Here is a 19,542-nt window from a genome sequence, read left to right on the forward strand (position 1 = left end):
AATGTGGGATGTCTATCTACTTACTTGAGCAGAATCACAAAACACTCGCAACATTCCTCTAACTGTTTAGGACTTGGTGGACATGAAGCTAAGAAATAAAGAAAACATGATAACGTAAATATATAACCAAGTTACTATACAAGCATGATAGCTAATAACAACCCTACCTGTGAGAAATGGTGACAGAACTACACTTCGCCAAGCTCGACTGAAGTTGGGAATCTGTTGACAACAAAGTTTTAAAGTAATAGCCAAACACAGTTGTAACTAAGTGTGCTTGTAAACACAGACACACAGACATCCTGACCCACTGTAGGTGGAAGAAGCCTGTCAATTTTATTTTCTTTTTATCGTGGATGAATTATTCCCTAACGTTGCTTTCCTCATCTCATAGTCTAAGATTTAGTCATATTTTGACTGATGGTAAAATTATTCTGTCCAACTTTACAAAACCGTCCAAGTAAGTGTTTACTGAAGGAACCACAAGTGCAAAATATGCTATTTCAGTGATTAATAATGATACTCATCTGCATATTGCATTGTCATAAAAATAATAACTCAAAAATAATCTTTTCATGCATAACATGGCATAGAGGCCATGAATGGCTGCCATTCACACACACATACAAATAGGATGCTAAACTCCTGTTAAGTGAAGAAAAATATTAGGAGTCACAGAATATTTGCTTACCTCCCATAATGAATGAATCCCAGTAATTGCTATCAAAACTCTTCTTAGATATTGAATCTGAAAAAAAAATATTTCATTATAAAATGCTACTGTGTTTTTGAAGACTTAGCGATAATCTATAGAACTGCATTACGCTTGCCTTGTCTGCAGGATGCAAACTTACAGCTCCTCAAGGTACCTCTGTTCCTTTGGGAGGAGTAACTAATGCATATGGAAATATCATTTATAGTTTAGTAAATTAAATTACCACAAGCAGTAGCGGTATATGTTGTCTCAATAAATACCCAAGATTTCCGGTAGTCTATAAACAACTGGTGTTGAAGAGTTTATGATCCACCTTCTTTGCTATTAGTACCTAAATCTCAGATTAAAACTAGCTTCAATACCTGCTCCTGATACAACCACATTGCCAGGTACATCTCCTTAAACTGTAGCAACTTTTCATAAAGTTTGACAATCAGAGGTAATTAAGATTCTGAATGACAAAAATCAGGATTACTATCATAATAAATACATTTTAGGGGTAATATTTTTGTGTGTGTATACACACATGTATATACATATATGCACAGTTTATGCATATGTGTGTATATATTTGCACACAAAAATATGCATATTATGTTGTAAAATTATAACAATATGAAGAAATTTTTCAATTTATTATCATAGGATTTACTCTTGCCATCTGAAAGGCTTTGTGCCTTTAAAAAATAGAACTAGAACAATTTAAGATCAAAATTCTCAAGCAGTACTGATAAAACACAAATTCCTCAAATATTCATCAGTTCAATATCTAGGAGCCCAAAGTAACCATGTAGATTATCAATAATTGTTGACAGTAAGTTTATGTATCTATCAATTGTTTAGAAATCAGTGGATAAAAAAGCCTTTTTCTCACCTTGCTACAGAACTTCATGCTTAAAAATTCCTTACCATATTGAAACCAAGGAGTTTCTGTAGTAGGCCGTTCCACAGTTGGGAATCATATACTTTGTACTCTAGACTAAGCTCTGTCACCAGTCTAACAGCCTAAAGGAGAGCAAGGACATGCTGTATGTTAATATACATTCATGATCTTCAAACCTTTACTGCTTGCCAGCGTCATTTTAGATTTTTACAGCATTACCGGGACCTTTAACTCCTGAAAGGCCACAACCAAGTCACTTTCAAAATTATTTTACACATGTGAGGAGAATTAAAAGAAAACAAAAAACCCCACCTATACATGATACCACTTTATTTTCTAATTGTAGGAAGGCTAAAGCTTTTTTTATCCATCATTTTCAAATTTTAGACTAGCATGTATATATTTCAACTAAAGAAGAGATCCCTTCCATTTTATGGCTATAAATCAGAAGTATTACTGTTGAAGCCTTAATAGACCAATATACTTTTTTTGTCATATACTGTTGTCTACCTGGAAATCTCATTGTCTTCAGTGTTGTTAGCCGTTTACAAAACACACTTGCCAATACAGACTAATTGTCAAAGTCAAATTCCTAAGCAGAGCATAACTTAAAAGCTCCCTCTGGCATATTAGATTAGTAACTATCGGCTATTCTAAAGGTGTATACCTGTTAATATTTATTTAATTCATATTAAAGTATGAGGTATGAGTCCAAGTGACTTCAAAAAAACAACAACAAAAAAAGGGTTTCTGCACCAAAGATCTTACTTCCCAGACAGGAGACAAGGTATGGGTACACAAAGGTGGGCAAGTACTACAGAATAATTATGTGATGGGCAATAGTCAGTACATCAACAGGTTTGGGTTTGGTTTTTTTTTTTTGGTCACTCTGAAAGAGGAGTATCTTTGGGGTAACTGCACATTCACTGGTATTTTTAAATATGAGTAGCATATCTTGAGTAGTGTATGAATAGGACCAGAGTACATTGGAGCAACATCTGTTTAGAAATGCGTGTGCTATGTAGAAACGTGTACATTTCACACAATGTGTAAACAAAAAATTACAAAGGATTTTGAAATCATACCGTGGGTTCATGGCTGTGATTCTTCCATAGCCCCTTAATCATTCCTTCCTTAGGACTCTTATGAAATGATTCATAAGTATATGGAATATTCAAGATTTCAAACTCTGCCAGATAAATGCAGCATTTTAGAAAATACCTGTAAAAAAGTCCCCCCAAAACCAGGAGTTAATGATATTTACAGTAATTATTATATTATAACTCACATAATCAAGCTCTTGGAAAGAGCTTGGAAACACTTGGAAAAGTGTTCTTCTGTTGCTTAAAAAAAAAAAAGGAAAAAATAACGTAGACTGTATTTGTACTTATGAAGGAGATCTTAATGAAGTAAAAAACTTTCTGGTTATTGCTTAGGGAAACCTCCTTCACCTGAACGATGGATGGCTTGGATCATCTCTAAAGATAAACCAGTTATTATAACTCTTACAACTAAAATTTCATTAATGCACAGAGACTGCATATTTACAGAAACCCACATGTAGCTATTTGGCATGATGTACTCTGAAAACATCACTTTCCATTAAAAAGGCCCTAATTCCAGATTACCAGCATAGAAATTCTATTCTAGATATTTTCTAAGAAAGTTAGTTCTACAGATATTTTCAGCAAAACAGTATTCTGCTCGGATTTTGGTTCCTTATTTTTGCAGAGGACTATGTCTTTGCAAGATGACCAGTTCTGAACTCTGATGAACAGAATACTATATATAATCTGGGTAGGAGAAAATGCTTCAGTTACTAGCGAAGTAACTACAATCTATGCAAAATTGAACCAAGTATGTTCCACATAATGTCATACTACTTTCAGGTTTACAAATTAGGACTGTGATGTACTGGACTGCATTACAGTGAAGTTAAGAGATTGAATTATGCTCTTCAGAAATAGATTTTAAAAGCTCAAAAAGCAGATTAGCAAAAAATAATTATCCAAATATTGTACATTTCTTTCCAATGGCTGTTAAAGACCAACAAAACATCATTATTAAGGAACACCTTAAGGAAAATTAATCTTACTTTACTTTCTCAATGGGTTTCTTGAAGAGTGATTCCACAGTGTTGGTATCTGCCAAGTAGAGCAGACACTTAAGTGCTCTGCTCCTGTGAGCAAATGTCAACTGAGTAACACCAATTGGCTGAGGGGGGGGGGAAAAACACAGTGAAAAGTCACAACAATTGGCACAATAAGTAGAAAGAGGGTTATATATGTCTAGTATGATCCTTTCTAAGATTTTTTGATTAATTTAGTGGTAATATATGCTAAGTAACAGACAGGTTCACGTTCAACTTTTATACTAACCAGTTGAAATATTTGTCAACTTCGAAGAACACTGCTAAACCAGGTGGTTTTCTAGATTTAAGACTATTAATGCAGGCAGGAAAAATATTAGTGATATATAGAATCACAAATACATTTAGTAAATGTGAAAGACTGAAGGTTAAGGTTCTGCTAAAATAATTTTACCACTCCGGTTTAATTCCACCCAAAGTGAGCCAATGTATTACGCCAGCTTAAAGCACTTTCTAGAAAACATTTAATGAAGTTATTTTCAGATAATATCAACAATAAATTTAGAAAATCCAGAGTTCAAGGGCTGCTCTTGACAGTCAATAGCAAAATTCAATGAACACCACAGTTTTACTCCAAAGGTGTGTGTGTGGGAAACATAGAGCTCATACAGATATATAAACTATCCAAAACACAGATACAAAGGCCTTAGGTTGAATCCCATACAGTTAAGCAGACAACACTTGATTTCAATAAGAGGTAAAAATTTCATAAGTAGCAAGCTAAAACAAGAATTTAGAAACTTACAGATGTGGCAGATGTTGTAATTGCAAAAAGCATTCTTGAACTATAATCCATTGGGCGTGACTGAAGTAGATATATAACTCTGCAAAAATGCATTTGTTTTTAATGCAAGTACAGCATAGCTACTGAAATACAATGTATCAATATTCATTCAAATGTAAATATATTCACTGTCAAAAAGAGATTAAGGATAAGGTATTCCAAGGATATAGAAAGTGAGGAGAAAACCTCCAAATAACTACTCTTAAGCACTTTACTTACATCTCTAAGTTACTGCAAATAGCGTTTCATTGCATAAATAAGTATTTGATGAGTCAAAACTGATGTCACCAGAAAGCAAAAATACGAACACAGCAGTGAGTTCTGAATCACACACATTACTAGGCTTCTTGAAAAAGCCAGATGTAGTTAAACTTGCAAGTTAATAATTTACCATATTATATGTAAGACAACACACATACCTTCGGAGTTCTTCATCTTCCTGTACATCTCCAAAGATTTCTTGAGTTTTCTTTAAAAAGATGTGAAAATCTAGTTGTGAGAGTTTTCTAAATTGTTTGGATAAATAGCTAGGTCATATCCTTGTCTTAAAAGCTGGGCACCCCTGCTAATGCAGCCAAGGAAAGGAATTCTGGTTTCATCAGTCCTTTCTTTATTTAACGGTATGCTTGGCAGTCAGCTCCATTCCTCAGCCTGCTAACTGGTATTTTGAAGCAGAGGCAATGCCTGCTCTCTGCCCTTTCTCACCCAGCTGTATGCTGCACAGACAGCAATTAACTCTGTTAGCTAAGTTGCAACAGGAGAGAATTCATTCTCTTTCTGATTCTAGAATCAGTGTTTGATGAGGCTAATCAATTTACAACTCCTTTATTCCTTTAGGCTGGCTACACAACCTTACTGTAGTACCAAAGATAATATTTTAATCTCTATACAGAGAGAAGGGAAAACATTTCAAATCATTCTCGCTAGAGACAGTGGTGTGCAACAATATTAGAAAAGTATTGAAATTGTTAGTAGTCTGAATTCAGATGCATCTTAAATAGATTCTAAAGGCAAATTGTGCAAAATAACCTTAGTCTTTTGAACAAGTGATAAAAATATATGTATTTTATGTAATTGGCCATTTTTCTCCAAAACCCAGTCTTCAGTGATGACTTACTTCTGAGGGCAGTATACTTCGACACAACCATTTATCCAGCAGTTTATCCCAAATTTTGTTCATATCCAAATTGTTAATTTCAGCTATCTCCTTAGCTGCCATATGGATATCTACATAAATAGGTAGAGACAATATGTTTACAAACTAGTATTATTTTGCTTAGCATTTTTTAAAGAACTTATTTTTGCTCCTTTGAAAATAGATTATGGATACTCACCTGGATAATCTCTGCCAGTTGGATTTTGGATTCTTTGGTCTATACTGTGGTGTTCGTATAGTAAAATGATAAGATTTGCTGGTTTCCCAATAGACTTTAAATGTTCTCCAGTGTTCAAGTTATGTGTTATTAGAACATTTTCTGTTGCTGATCGCTTATACTGCATATATAATTTCTTCTGTAGGACTTCCGCTTTTTCATGTGAATCATCCTTTAGTAAAACACCAGTTTTATATAAAACAACCTCCTTTTACTCAAAAGCACTAGAAAAATAATCTTAACTTTTTATAGTCTAAAACAGTGAACTGGGTAGCAAGATCTGTTCTTCAGATGTGTCACCATACCTGTATCTACAGGTATTTTTTCTGTAAACAGACAGTAATAACCATGCTGCTCTAGCAAGAAAACATATTTTGAAAAAAAAGTAAACAAAGGTATGTTGTGAAAAAGCCAAATAAAATATGTACCACATACACCAGTATGTAAAATTAAGACATTTTGAGGTAAGATGGAGAAGAAAAAAGATTTAATATTAAACCTTGGCTGCTAGAATTACAGTTTAATTTTGGCACAATTCTATTCAAAGATGTGACTAAGTATCAGAGAACTATTTAGTGTTCATTGTGTCTCATCAACTCCATAGCAAGTTTGATATTTATAAGCAAGGGTGACGTTCTTATTCACCTTTCCCTACCAACCATGTAAAAATGAGCCTGAGAATCAAGTCAAAGCAGACTTTCTTTATATATACTACTACAAATAGCTAAAGAGTCTTGGAACTCAAAGCAAAAGTTAGTAATGCTATTGATCTAACAGCTGGAACAGATTCCAACTCATTCTCCTGCAGCAAGAAAAATGCACACAACAGGAGAAAGAACAAATTATTCTTCCTTAAAATTGTGGGTTTTTTTCTCCAACCTCCAAGAATTGTAAGCCTAATTTTTGCTAGACTGTGAACAGGAGAACGTTACTGGACAGAGAGGGTTCTTCTGAGGGGTCACTTACACAGTCACCTCCCTAAAAGAAAGTACGTCCCATATCAGGGTTGATTAAGGTACAATTTACACACCACTATGCAAAACCCCAAGAAAGACAAAACACTAATGTAAGTACCTGACTATACAACAACAGTTTTGCAAGCAGTTTACCATTACCTTAGCTGTAGTATTCTTTAGCCATTTCTCAGCTAGATAGAGACAGAATTTCAATGCCTGAATCTGGTCAGGACCTTTTTTTAAAGAAAAAAATTGGGGCGGGGGGGAGAGAGGAAGTAAATAAAGTAAGTTTGCATGAATCCTTTCTGCAGTATATAGAAAATCAATTTTATTTCAAAGAATTTTTTTTTAAATTTAGAAGCTATTTAAAATATTAGGAAAGCTCTTGTACCTAAAGAGCAAAATAATATTATCTATTTGGATTCAGATAATAGAGGAGCTAGCTTAAATTTGGCTGACATATTTGCTTTTGCTGGAAAACTTGTCTGAAGACGGTATGAACATGCAGAAACTTTAAGCAAGACAACATGGCTTAAAAAGGGAGGAAAAAGGATTTAATAGTGATGTTGTGTTATAAAATGGCTGTTGTTCTAGTCTACTGTTAAAAATTGGATGTAGGAGACAAATGCATTTTTATTCTCAAACTTTCCTGGGTTTTATCCAAGAATACTGAAAAAAATGTTTGGTTACAGGCTAGCTTTTCTTTTCTCAAACCTATTCTCCTCCTCCCATTACTTCACCCCTCAAGTCATCACATATGCACCTTACCTGTTGGAAATTCTTGTGCAATCTTGTGAGCAATAGCTACAGCCCACTCTGGATTAATTATAGACAGCAGATATGACTGAATCGTCTGCACAGTTTTAGTTGTTTCCTTGTTAACAACTGATGTATATCCAGTGTTTCTCATTTCAAATATTTTTGGTTTCAATTTTTTTTCAAAGACATGTCGAGCTGCAGACATGTGTAAGGTATCCAGTGAAACCTAGAAAAACATTAAAGTAGATTAAAAGCTGTCAGAAGTTCTATAGTGAGGCCAAAATCATGCAAAAGAAAGACAAAAGCTCTTTTTTGTGTGTGGGAAAAAGAATAATTTTGAAATAAATCCTTTCAAGATGCTACTTTACCTTCATTAGTTTGGAAATCAACAGAAGTGTTGGGAAGGATTCCTCACTGAGCTCTGCAGCTGAAAGGAAAAAGAGAGCTGTCTATGATAGTATCACAGTCCACTTGCAGCTTTCGCCATGAAATGACATACTTTGAGTTTGTTAGATGCAGACCTCCATTGGGAGAGAAAGAATATAATCTTAATTATCCACACTGGCCTGGGAAGTGGGATATGTGGATTACTTTGGTCTTTGAGAGGTCCCAAGAAAAGAATTTGAGGACAGAATTCTGCATTGTATATATAGCATCTTAGCTCCACTGAAAGCCAATTACCTCACTAGTAGCAATTTGGGAGCACAAGTGCTTTCAGAAGTACTTGGGATGAAAACTGCATTAATAGAGAAATACAATATAAAATAGATACTGTAATACTATAGTATAAAATATATACAGATAGCAGAGAAAAGGAATCATACATATATCTAGCCATAAAAAACACTGAACGTACATATAATGTTCCAGAAACATTGTGCAGTTCTAAAGAATATCAGATGAAAGGGCAGTCTGGTTTGAGCAGCTGGAGATAAAGGAATCACATGTTCTAAAACATATTGGTGTTCTAGGTCTACAGGTGGAGAAATTCTTTTATAAGATTCCAGATGTTTGAGGAGGCTCAAAGCCTAGGGGGGGGGAAAAAAAAAGGTAAGGAAAAAGCAAAAAAGCCACAAGACTACTATATTTCCCCCTGCCCCCCCAGTAAACATGCCTAAGTCCTGGAGACATATGGTTTTTTTGGCAGAGTAAGTACATATCTGTAGAGTTTTTATCCCTGCTCTGAGCCATTGCTGAGAAACAGCTAGAGATCACTATTCTTGAATGCTATTTTCTGAATGAGAGCTGGGTAGATAGAATAATTCAATTAATTTCAACAGACTCTTGAATAACTACACTAATAAATGGACAAAACAATACAGATGCCATTAGCAAGGTAACAGCAACATATTTGGACATACCTGATTCAGCTGGATACTGGTGTTCTTTTCATCAGCATTTTGTATCACTTTCAGGACAATTTCAATAGTTTCATAGTCATAAGGATCAAGCTGTTCAAAATAACAATCTATTTTATAAGATCTTATATAATTTGTCCTATAAAACACATACAACTGAGTTAACTTTTTCCAATTTTAATACCAACTATATCGACATAACACTGAAGAAACAGTATAAGCATCATGACATACTTCTCTAAAACAGAAGACTTCCACTTCATAGTCCGAAATCCTAAAAAAATGGTCAGGATATTGCAGAAAGACCAAACACGAAGTGATGAAAAGATAAAACAAAAAAAAAATCCCAACAAAACCAAAACCCCCCAAAAAACCCTAAAAACCAAAACCCAAACCCAAACAAACAAAAATCCCACAGACACAAATTTTTTTGCCCCTATCTATTTTTAATGTACTACTTCAAAATATTTCCAGTGTGCTATGATTTTTAGAAGTGACTTTTTTGTTTTATTATTTTCTGGTTGTTTTTTAAGGGAAGTTGGGAAGAAATACTCTACCTGTCTTTAAAGATAACTAGATGTGTTGTTTTTTTCTAGAGAAGTAGAAGACTGAAACTTAATGTTTACATTTTTTAGCAAAATTGAAAAAAAAACAAACAACCCTTTTCAAATTCCTGTGGGATTATTAATCTGCCATTCAAGTCACGTGCAGCGTTTGAGACTAGATGCATACTTTGGAGATTCTTTTTGCTTGTTTTGGTGTGTTGGTTTTTTGTCTTTTACCTTGTACAATATTCCACTGAGGCTAGAAACCAGGTCTTTCGTGCTTTTCAGTAGAGGAATTATTTCTAGTGCTTTAGCTAGTAATGTGGAATGAGGTTGCTTCTCACTGTGTTCTGCAGAGTCATCTTCAACATGATTTGTATTAGCGTTCTGGAGAAGAAGTGTTTCAATGCAAAGCTGCAGTGCGGCATCACTGTCCAGCATGAAAGTACTAGAAGAGGACAGAATATCATTTTGTCTGTGACCTTTGGTGTCATCCAGGTGCTTATTTCCTTATGAATAAATTCACCAGACACCAGTATGTATTGTGATTAATACTTAAAAAAAAAAAAGCCCAACAATTTGCATATTACATTAAGTAAATCTATTTAAACTAAAATAGATCTCAGTAGGCATGGTTATTACAGTAACAGTTAAACACAATTGGTTTGCTTCAATTATTACCTGCAGTAATTCAATATGAGATCTGTGTCTACTTTTGGATTTTGTACCAGCGTTCTTATGAGTTCCTTCTTCCTTATTGGTGGTTGTCTAAATACAGTCTCGAAAGAAATCTACAGAAAAATAAACATTTTATCTTCTTCCCAAAGAAGTCTTTTAGACAATATCAAGACTAATTCATTATATAGTTAACCTTTTACGTTTTCTTTAGTTTCAGTCCAGAGATTTTCAGAGCAGGAAAAAGCAGTGCATTTGCTTACCATGCCCTGTGCCAAATAATACTTAAGCACTTCGGAGTTCTTTTATAGCACCCTCAATTATTGCATTTCTCAGTTTCTGAGGTTTATTTAAGCAGACAAGCAGAATGAAAAATTAAAAACAAAACAAAACCCCAACTTTCCTTACATTTGAATGGGACAAATGTCTAAAATTTACAATATATCTCAGAATACACTGATATTTAATAAGTTAATAAAACTCTAAAATAAATAAATAAATAAAACTTACTCCAAATTTACTAAGTTGGATACCCCATTCTGCATCAGTAACCAATTCTTGGAATTTTTTTTTTTCTTCTGCTTCACCACATTGGTTGGCAAGCTGTGCTCCAACCAGAGCTACTGCCTAAAAGGAGTGAGAAGGGAAGTGAATACAAGTATAATAAATAATCTGAAAATTTGGAATCCTAAAGTCTAATCCGTAGAGAAACTTAAAACAATTCATAGATGACCACACACTGTGTAAAATTAAAACAAACCTCACAGAAGGTAGTATCAGGATTTAAAGCTACTTTAAAATTGAGTTTCTTTCTCAAAAATATTTTGTTAGTATTGTACAAGTGAAACTAATACAAAACATATTTTTTAGACAACATCTTTTCTCCAAATTAATGTCACTCTCCTTCCCCATTTCTTTGTTACGCTTTACTTCCCATCTTCCTTTATATTTTAATAGACGTATTTATCTATTCATTCCATTCTTGACAACTGCTGTCAGAGAACAATTTCTCAAAAATATAATGTAGGTATAGATTATGATGGGACCTGAAAGAACAACTTCAAGCTTTGGAATAAGTCATGATGACGTAACCTAACGCTTGGACATTAGGACATTTCACGCTAACTATTCACAGCAACTGCCTGTGCCCAGTCTTATGCTGTGTTAAAGAGAGGCAGCTTCTCTCTGTGGTACCCTAAATGAAGAACTTGTTCAAACAGCTATACTCTTAATAATGACTAACTATTGCACTTCCATGTGATATTGCTGATGTCTTTTTAAAAGAAACTCTTTAACGTTCTCTATTTGCTGAAGAAATACATTGCCTTGTGAATTTACCAAAACTTTTCTGTAATTTTGCCATGTGTTGTTTATGACATCCCACAGCTTATTGAACATATCTTCCTTGGACAAAATTGTGCAATAACCCAGTGCCAGGTTCTGGTCTATGAGACGACAGTTGAACACCTGGGGGGGAGAAAAAAAGTTATAAACTTTAGGAATTTATTTTAATAAGTCTCTTCATATAACACATAAAACGTACTCTCTAATTTAGAGGTGTATTGGGCCTTTAAATTAGAGGGGAAAAAAAAAGAATAAAAACACATTTCAGGTTTTAGAACTTAAAATCTAAATATACTGAAGCCAGTCTAACAGTAACTTCCTTTGGTCTAAACTGCCTTAGAAGATGGTATATTGCAGGTTTTGCAGATAGCTTTTTTTTTTAGAAAAAAAACCCCTCCCCTCAACTAGAAGTCATCTACAAATCTAAAATGAAACGAGGATTGAAAATGAGATAGTGAATACCTACAGATCATAAAGGCCATTATTATAATTTAGGAGTCCTTAAAGGATCCCACAAAGATGAAGCTCCCACTGTACATAACCTTTCAGGCAGAGCAACTAGTGTACAGTCAAAGAGCCATGGTCCATAAGAGGCTCAAATACGCTCCAAGGCTACAACATGTGGCTGCCAGCAGGATGGTGTCTGTTCAAAGGCTGTTCAGAAACACATGCTCCAAGGTGTCTGATTTTTCCAGAATGTGTAGGTTTTGTGGCATTTGGCCACATTACAATTTCAGAATGGACTTCTGCAATAGGAAAGGTAGCCCCTTTCTTGATAGAGCAGAAGAAAGGGATTCACTCTTACCCTTTTCAGAGCATTCTTACCTTGTGTAGTAAGGTCAGGATAGCGGTCATAATTACTGAAGTACATTTCTGTTTCATAGCAATGAGAAAGCTTTTGGTTTCAGCTAGCGTATTGCCATCATGTAGCTATTATAAAAAAAAGACAGTCAGCACACAGTTAAAAATAAATTCTAAGCCTTCAACTTCTCTTGTCATTTATAGCATAATAGGAGGTACTACAGTAATTGTATTTTCAGATGGAATTAAGGTCTTATAAAGATGTCTCCTAGATAGAAAAAAGATTTATCTTTCCCAGTGCTTTTGAACTGAGGAGTCTTTCTAGAATATTCTACATGCAACTTTTCCCATACTAACCAATGATAAAACAATGTGAAAGAACATAATAAATCATTATTAACATTCATTTTATTCCTGGCCTCCCTGCAGAGACCAGAAGTTTAGTTCTGAACATACTTTGCAAACAGAAACACAGGACCATGAAAAATAGGGAAGAAACTGCCAGCTCCTTTCACAAAATGACTCAACATCTGATCAAGTGGTAGTAATTTTTAAAAGGTCATGGTGATAGCCTCTCCCATACCTATGAAATTCTTACATAACTACTCTGAACTTGTTAATAGTTGGCATACTTCTAAGATTTATTCTCAGCAAAATTCAGCATTGTCCTTGCCATACCTTTTCACTCAGGGACAAATCCATGTTATTCGATATGCCATGCTGAAGACAGGATCCAAATGAACAAACTATGAGCCGCAAAGCTAACTCACACTGACTGCATTCCATGAGGTTCTGTAGCACTGCACAGATGGGAGTTCTAGCTGGCAGTAGAAGGTTCTGCCCTGTGATATATTTTGAAAACAAACAACCCCAGAAAATAATTTGTATATTTATATCAAGCATATTGTTCTTGGAATTAATATCAGAGCAGCTTCTCTTTTTCTTCATTAAATTTATGACACAAGATCAGCCTTAGTGCCCTTTGAAACTTTAAATTTTCAGGGATTTTAATTTAATACAAACTCGCATTTTAGTTCAAAAAACAGAAGTTGGTCATCTTCTTGGAAAGGTTCTAATGGATCCTAGCTCATAGTAGTAGAACTTCTGTACTGAAGTACAGGCTTTGACAACATGCCCAAAATCACATGGCTGAATGGTAGCAACTACGATCCAAACTTGTGTCTTCTGTGCTGAACCAAGCTATCCCCCTAGAATATGGTTTTAAGTTGAACATCTAGGTACCTATTTAAAAAAAACTATGAGCTGGTCATGCTTGTGTAGCATGAATTTAAACCTCACGTTTTCTAGTGGTCTGGTTTATACTTCATCATGGTGAATCTGCCATCATACCTTTAATAAATGAGCAGTTTGCCAGGCTTGTAGAGTCCAAAGGATACAGCTTGTTCTCTGAAAGACAGACAAATAGACATCAGCAGTGTGTCAAGATCTCAACAACACAATGAAGCCTGTAAGTACCTTAAAAATACTATACTTCAGGGACAGTATATAAAATAAAGACACATGAACTCTAAGAGCCAGGACTGCTATTTTCTACTGTGCTTAATAAGTTCTTTTATAGGAGGGAATATCTCTTCAAACGCACAAAGGAACACAAACCAAGAGTTTGCAGTAACTACTTTGTGTGCAAATCCCTTTGTCTTGATAAGACAGTCAACATAAACACTTCATCTGTGAAGGTAATAAATCTATTCAAAGCAATCAAATAAGCATATCCTTTACGGGTAGATTTAACACTGTGTAACAGTATTTGCAGTTATATGCTTTTTAATACACCAATGACACATTAGGAAATAAAGCATTTATATCAAGAAGTATTAAAAATAAATCTAAAATATTCAGTGCTTCTTTCAGAGAGCTGAAAGTGTCTTTTTTTCAGCACCTACAACATTGTAGAGTTCTGTTTATAATACTTGAAATTTTCAAAAAGTGGAATGTATCTACAATGGTATGCAATACAAGGACAATAATTTTAGAATAAGCTGAAATTAATCTCAATAAAGTCCTGTCTCTATTAGTGGCTACCAGAAGATGTCTAGAGAAGATCATAAGAACAGGGTAAGTTCATAGTAACACTTCTCCAGAGCATTCTCCATGCCTTCAGGTATTCATCATTCAGATTCTTCCTGAACCAGAACAAAACCCAAAGTCATCTTTACATTCTATACCCTCCCCCAATGAATATTTCTTCCATGAGTTTGTCTAATTGAGATTTGAGGTGACAATTTCCACACACGTGCTGAATTATTTATATTCCTAGATAAAAATCAATATGAAATACAGATTGTGTATTGACTCAATGTCCAGGAAAGCAAATTTACCACAAACAGGCAGAAGAGAAGAAATAGTTTCATATGCAACTGGAAGAGCTATCTGTGGATCAAGAACTATCCCATCTTCATTAAAGAAGTCATCATAAGTCCACTCTTCATAAGGATCTTTATCTCCTCCAAAAGATGTTGTCTAAATAAGAACATTGTCAAAAGTACACACAATAAAAACAGCTAATAAGTCTACTAACAAACTAAGTATTGCAAGAGATTCCAGTTTTCAAATACAGGAATAGAACACGATCTTCTATTTGAAAATGGATTCTACTATACTACTTTTTGTTAAATGGCCAGTAGCATTAAACACATTTCCTACTTAGAGTGGCCACATTTCTCTTTAATGTTGCAGCTGTACAGCCAAAATGCATTCTTAATTAATTTAACGTAATCATAACAAATGTTTCATAAACATTCTTGGCCAAATATTATAAGCAAACATGTTTCAAATGGATCACTTTTTACAAAAGTAACATTTAGTGCATAAATATGCTCGCCTAGCCAGTTTGATCTATTCCACTGAAACTGTAAAAGCCCATTCATTTCAAGTAGCCTAAAGCATTGCTTGACCTGAACAAAAAACAAGGATGTTATTCAAGAACTTGATCCATCTTAAAGTCTTACAAAACTGTTGGGAATGCCTTCACATAACACATGCATTTAAAAAATCAAACCCTCCCTGCCATATTTTACCTATTTAAAAAAAAAAAAAAAAAAAAAAAAGCTTTTTTAAAGTCAGCTCTCTACAGTCTCTAGCAGTCCTGGCAGCAACTATTCAATAAAATCACTACTATTTGCAGTCACATTATCAGGATTTATTATACTGAAATGTAAGTGGAGAATGCTACTTGTGCTTGTGCCACAGCTGCACTGCTTTTAGTACTCAAATCAGTTTACTCTCTATGCTGAAGTACACACATATTTAGGGAAATTTTTATTTGTAGAGCTGTATGGGGTTTTGTTGTTGTTTGCTTTTTAAACAAACTGATTAAATATTGCTGGAGCGATGGGAGAAAAAAATATGTACAGTGAACACTATTCAGTCAATCAAGACATTACATTATTAAAAAAATATATTTGAGTTAGCAGAAAATACCTTTGCTGTAAATCCATAGTTTTCTATTTGGCACTGTCTGTAAATTTCCTTGGCAACCAAAGTATATTTACATAGTTCCAGAGAATCTAATAGCAAATCTGTAAAAATATTAAGATCATTAGCATATGAAAGGAAGGGTCATATGTGCTATTAAAAGGAAACAGTTTTTTGCAGCATCTATTTTTACAGAGGCATATATAGAAATTGACTTTGTTTTCATGTTTATTAAATATCATTTGGAAAGTTGGATTCCCAACATGAACACAAATAAATGATAACAGTAATTACCTGGACTACATACTGTAGCTGCTTGGCAAGCCATTTCATAGATCACCGCTGGAAGATTCATATCTTTAGGAGTGATCATTGGAACATCAGCTCCCAACATATGACAAAGCCTTTGACATGCTGAAAACAGCAGCTTCCCTGTTTCTTCATTACAGTGATTTTCATAGAAGTCCCTATTAAAAAAATGGATATTAAAATAAAAAAAATAGTCCTTAGGGCTTTTACTTAAGGCCACATTCTGTTCTAATTATTTAATTCTCTTTTACTTATTTCACCTGGATGACTCACTGCAACTAAAACTTCTGTGACTGAAGTGAAAAAATAGAGATATATACCAAAGCACCCAGAACACATCAATAATAATAAATATATTCATCTGATCTCTTTTGGGGGGAGGTGGTACTAAGTTTAAATTATCTGACAACCTAAGCATGAGGCAGAGACCAGCTAGAAACCATGATGTGGTATGTTTAGTCAGTGTACAATAGTTTTCTTCTATCTGTGTAAGCCGAGAAGCTCTCATAATGGTTATTTCACATTGTGCCTTACTTATCTCTTACTATAAAACTGTAGGGAATCTTTTTACTTAGTAATCATGTTATGGCAAAAAACAATGGCAATTTTCAGAGACAACAACTTAACTCTACACTCAGCATTACATGCAAGCAATATAAGCATATTGCTTAAACATTCATTTTTAGAAAAAAAAGAAAACAAATCTAAAAAAACCCCTTTCCTTTGCTCCACATCTACTTACTTCTGCAAAGTATCAGAAATAATACAGAAAAGCTCATTAAAAGTTATAATCTTGAAAACCCCTGCAGTTTTACCTGCATATTTTTACAGCATCTTCAACTTTTCCAGCATCTAGTGCTCTCAAGGCCAGTTTTTCTCCCAGTTCTTGCTCTGACCTTTGCAGGAGCAAAGCCAGTCTATACAACCTTGATTCAGTAGAACGGTTCTTGGTTTTACCATCTTGTGAATTACAGTTCATTGTTTGCACTTTTCTAGGCTTTGACAGAGATCTAACAGTTTCGTAAGCTTTTATGTGCTTCTCAAGAAGCCTAGACATCAGTGAAGGATTCCTAAATTCTTTGACTGAAATAAAGATATCAAAATCTTCCTGCAACAACAAAAAAAAAGATTATATATTTGTGTTCATGTAAGTTCCTTTAAAAATATTGGGGTTTTTCTGATGTTGTTAAAGTGGTTTTATTTCTTGTTTCATTCTTAGAGGAATACTTTCAGTATGAAGTTGACTTTACTAGTTTCTACCAATTACTGATTTACGTAATAAATTAGAGAATTTTGCTAGGCAGTAGATAGGCAAAATAAAAAACCCTGAAGGATACTGGGTGCTCAAATACTGTATTAAATAATTTAAGTTTACAAACCATAATAAGACCTTAATAACATATAAATAATAAGACCTTAATAAGACCTTAATAAATAATAAGACCTTAATAAGACCATAATAAGACCTTAATAACATACTCTACCATGAAATCTTTGAAGTGTTAGCAATTAAGACTTTTGGGAGAGTATCTAATTTTTTGGTTTAAATGGGCAACGGAGTTCTAATAATTGGGAACTTTCCCAGGCACTATTTAAGTTGCTAGGTTAGCCTTTGAATCTCTTTGAAGTCAATAATAAAAACAACTTTTGCATATAAGTTCTAAATACAATTAATTTTTAATATCATCCATGTTATAAGAACAATTGGAATAACTACAGTAAATCAAAAGCAGTTTGAAACTATAAAGATACCTACCTGCAGGGTAGCAAGTGTTTCAAACATTTTTAGGTTTGCTTCACATTCATCTTTCTTCAATGGATTGTCTGTTGGAGGACAAAACCAATTACTTCCTGACTCCATTTACAAACAAAATGCAAGATTTTTAAGTTGTAGCTTACCTTTTTGAATGCTGAACAGGAATTTAAGGATTTCCACGAGTGTCTTAGTCATAAACATTTGTGTTTTGCGCTGCAGGAAAGGAAGAGGTTAATGTTTTGTTTGGTCAAAATGTTGCCAGTAACAGACAGTGACTTTCAGGCTTCCAGTCTATTAAAATACTATGCAATGCTCTACAACGTCTTAAGCAACAATTCTCAAGTCTAAGATACAACCAGTTGAAAAGCAAGGGAACAGAAAGTTATTGTAAATATGCATCCTTTATACAATATTTGCTATTTCTATAGCTGTAATATGTATGTACTCCACACAGTCTGTTAGCTCTCACAGTTTTGAAAATATCCACCCTTCTCCCTTTGTTCTTCCTTCCCTTGCCCAGAATAACTCCCTAAAACAATCATTAACAAGAATTCTCTTCTGTGGTTGCAAGACAGTAATGAGTACTGTCAACTGTGAAACTTCAGCCCACTTTGGTATGTGGCAAAGCCACACCTACAGTTTTTAAATAGATGTTTTCCAAGCAACTAAAGAAAGAACTGGAAAATATGTAGGACTAGAGGTATAATAATGCAGCAGGATTTATAAATTATTAATTGAATTCAGATAGGCATGCCACTGTGTGGAGATGCCTTTAAAAACAGCACAAAATAATTGTATAGTATACAGAATCAGAATAAACTCAGGTTGGAAGAGGCTTCAAGAGGTTATCTAGTCCAACCTCTTGCTCAAAGCAGGACCAGTTCATCATCCCTTTTTGCTGGAAGCCACAGTTTTTACATTTGCATCCCCTACTTTTTTTAATTATCTGGGTAAGAATAGTATTTAGAATAATTTGTGCACACACTTTACAATGTGAAATGACTTGGTACCTCTTCAGAATTATCTGCTTTATTCTGTAATACCAGTGTTCCCCATACAGTCAATCTCTCCGCAACTTTCTCAGCTTCAGCAAGACTCAGAGATTTTAACAAAGTCAGGGATTCCTCTTCCTGAAGGGGAGAAAAAAAAAAAAAAAAAAGTAAACCAGAAATAATCAAAAGAAAATGGCATTTACTTTTGGAAAAGTGAAGTTATGTTTATTTCCTTGCTTTGATAGAATGGTTGCATGATGGACGAGTAAGATTAATCTTCTGCTGATGAACTTCAAATCTCTTTATAAAATACATTTACTATGACATGACTTCCTTAAACTCCCTGAAAAGCTTTTACTAAATCTATGAGGCTTTCAGTAAAATCTATGTGCTTACTCACTGAGGGTTATAATAGGCAAATTAAAAAGCAGTTTTGTTCATTGGCAATTATGCAACATTTTTAAAACAGTACGATTATCAAGAATACCATGTGCTAATAAGGCAGAACAAACGTTAACATGAGAAACACGATTTTGCAGAGGAGTTAATTTTGATTCTTTTAATCAAAAAGCCTCCTTTTCTTCAGGTCAAAGAGATCCCAATAACATAACCAGGGACAACCACATGGTATAAAGGTTATCACACCTACTATAATGTAGCAAGTGAAGTTAAATGTTTCTAGTTAGGACATCAATGTAATTTAAAGAT

At 34.2% G+C, this 19,542-nt stretch overlaps 1 protein-coding gene across 1 annotated transcript in view; it reads right to left on the bottom strand.

Moving 5' to 3' along the window:
- KNTC1 (kinetochore associated 1) overlaps window positions 1–19,542 on the bottom strand; it is a 40,888-nt gene that overhangs the window by 4,657 nt on the left and 16,689 nt on the right. The window contains 29 exon segments of the mRNA XM_072879948.1: window positions 25–88; window positions 168–222; window positions 692–748; window positions 1,625–1,720; window positions 2,684–2,819; window positions 3,694–3,812; window positions 4,493–4,571; window positions 4,951–5,000; window positions 5,649–5,758; window positions 5,866–6,076; window positions 7,020–7,093; window positions 7,629–7,845; window positions 7,988–8,046; window positions 8,476–8,647; window positions 8,981–9,070; window positions 9,760–9,970; window positions 10,204–10,313; window positions 10,708–10,824; window positions 11,536–11,664; window positions 12,367–12,471; window positions 13,021–13,184; window positions 13,693–13,749; window positions 14,682–14,823; window positions 15,784–15,881; window positions 16,072–16,244; window positions 16,902–17,194; window positions 17,843–17,910; window positions 17,986–18,055; window positions 18,853–18,972. Coding sequence (XP_072736049.1) covers window positions 25–88; window positions 168–222; window positions 692–748; window positions 1,625–1,720; window positions 2,684–2,819; window positions 3,694–3,812; window positions 4,493–4,571; window positions 4,951–5,000; window positions 5,649–5,758; window positions 5,866–6,076; window positions 7,020–7,093; window positions 7,629–7,845; window positions 7,988–8,046; window positions 8,476–8,647; window positions 8,981–9,070; window positions 9,760–9,970; window positions 10,204–10,313; window positions 10,708–10,824; window positions 11,536–11,664; window positions 12,367–12,471; window positions 13,021–13,184; window positions 13,693–13,749; window positions 14,682–14,823; window positions 15,784–15,881; window positions 16,072–16,244; window positions 16,902–17,194; window positions 17,843–17,910; window positions 17,986–18,055; window positions 18,853–18,972 — 3,446 coding nt within the window.

The sequence above is a fragment of the Ciconia boyciana genome, chromosome 15, assembly GCF_034638445.1.
Source record: "Ciconia boyciana chromosome 15, ASM3463844v1, whole genome shotgun sequence".
Taxonomy (NCBI): Eukaryota; Metazoa; Chordata; class Aves; order Ciconiiformes; family Ciconiidae; genus Ciconia; species Ciconia boyciana.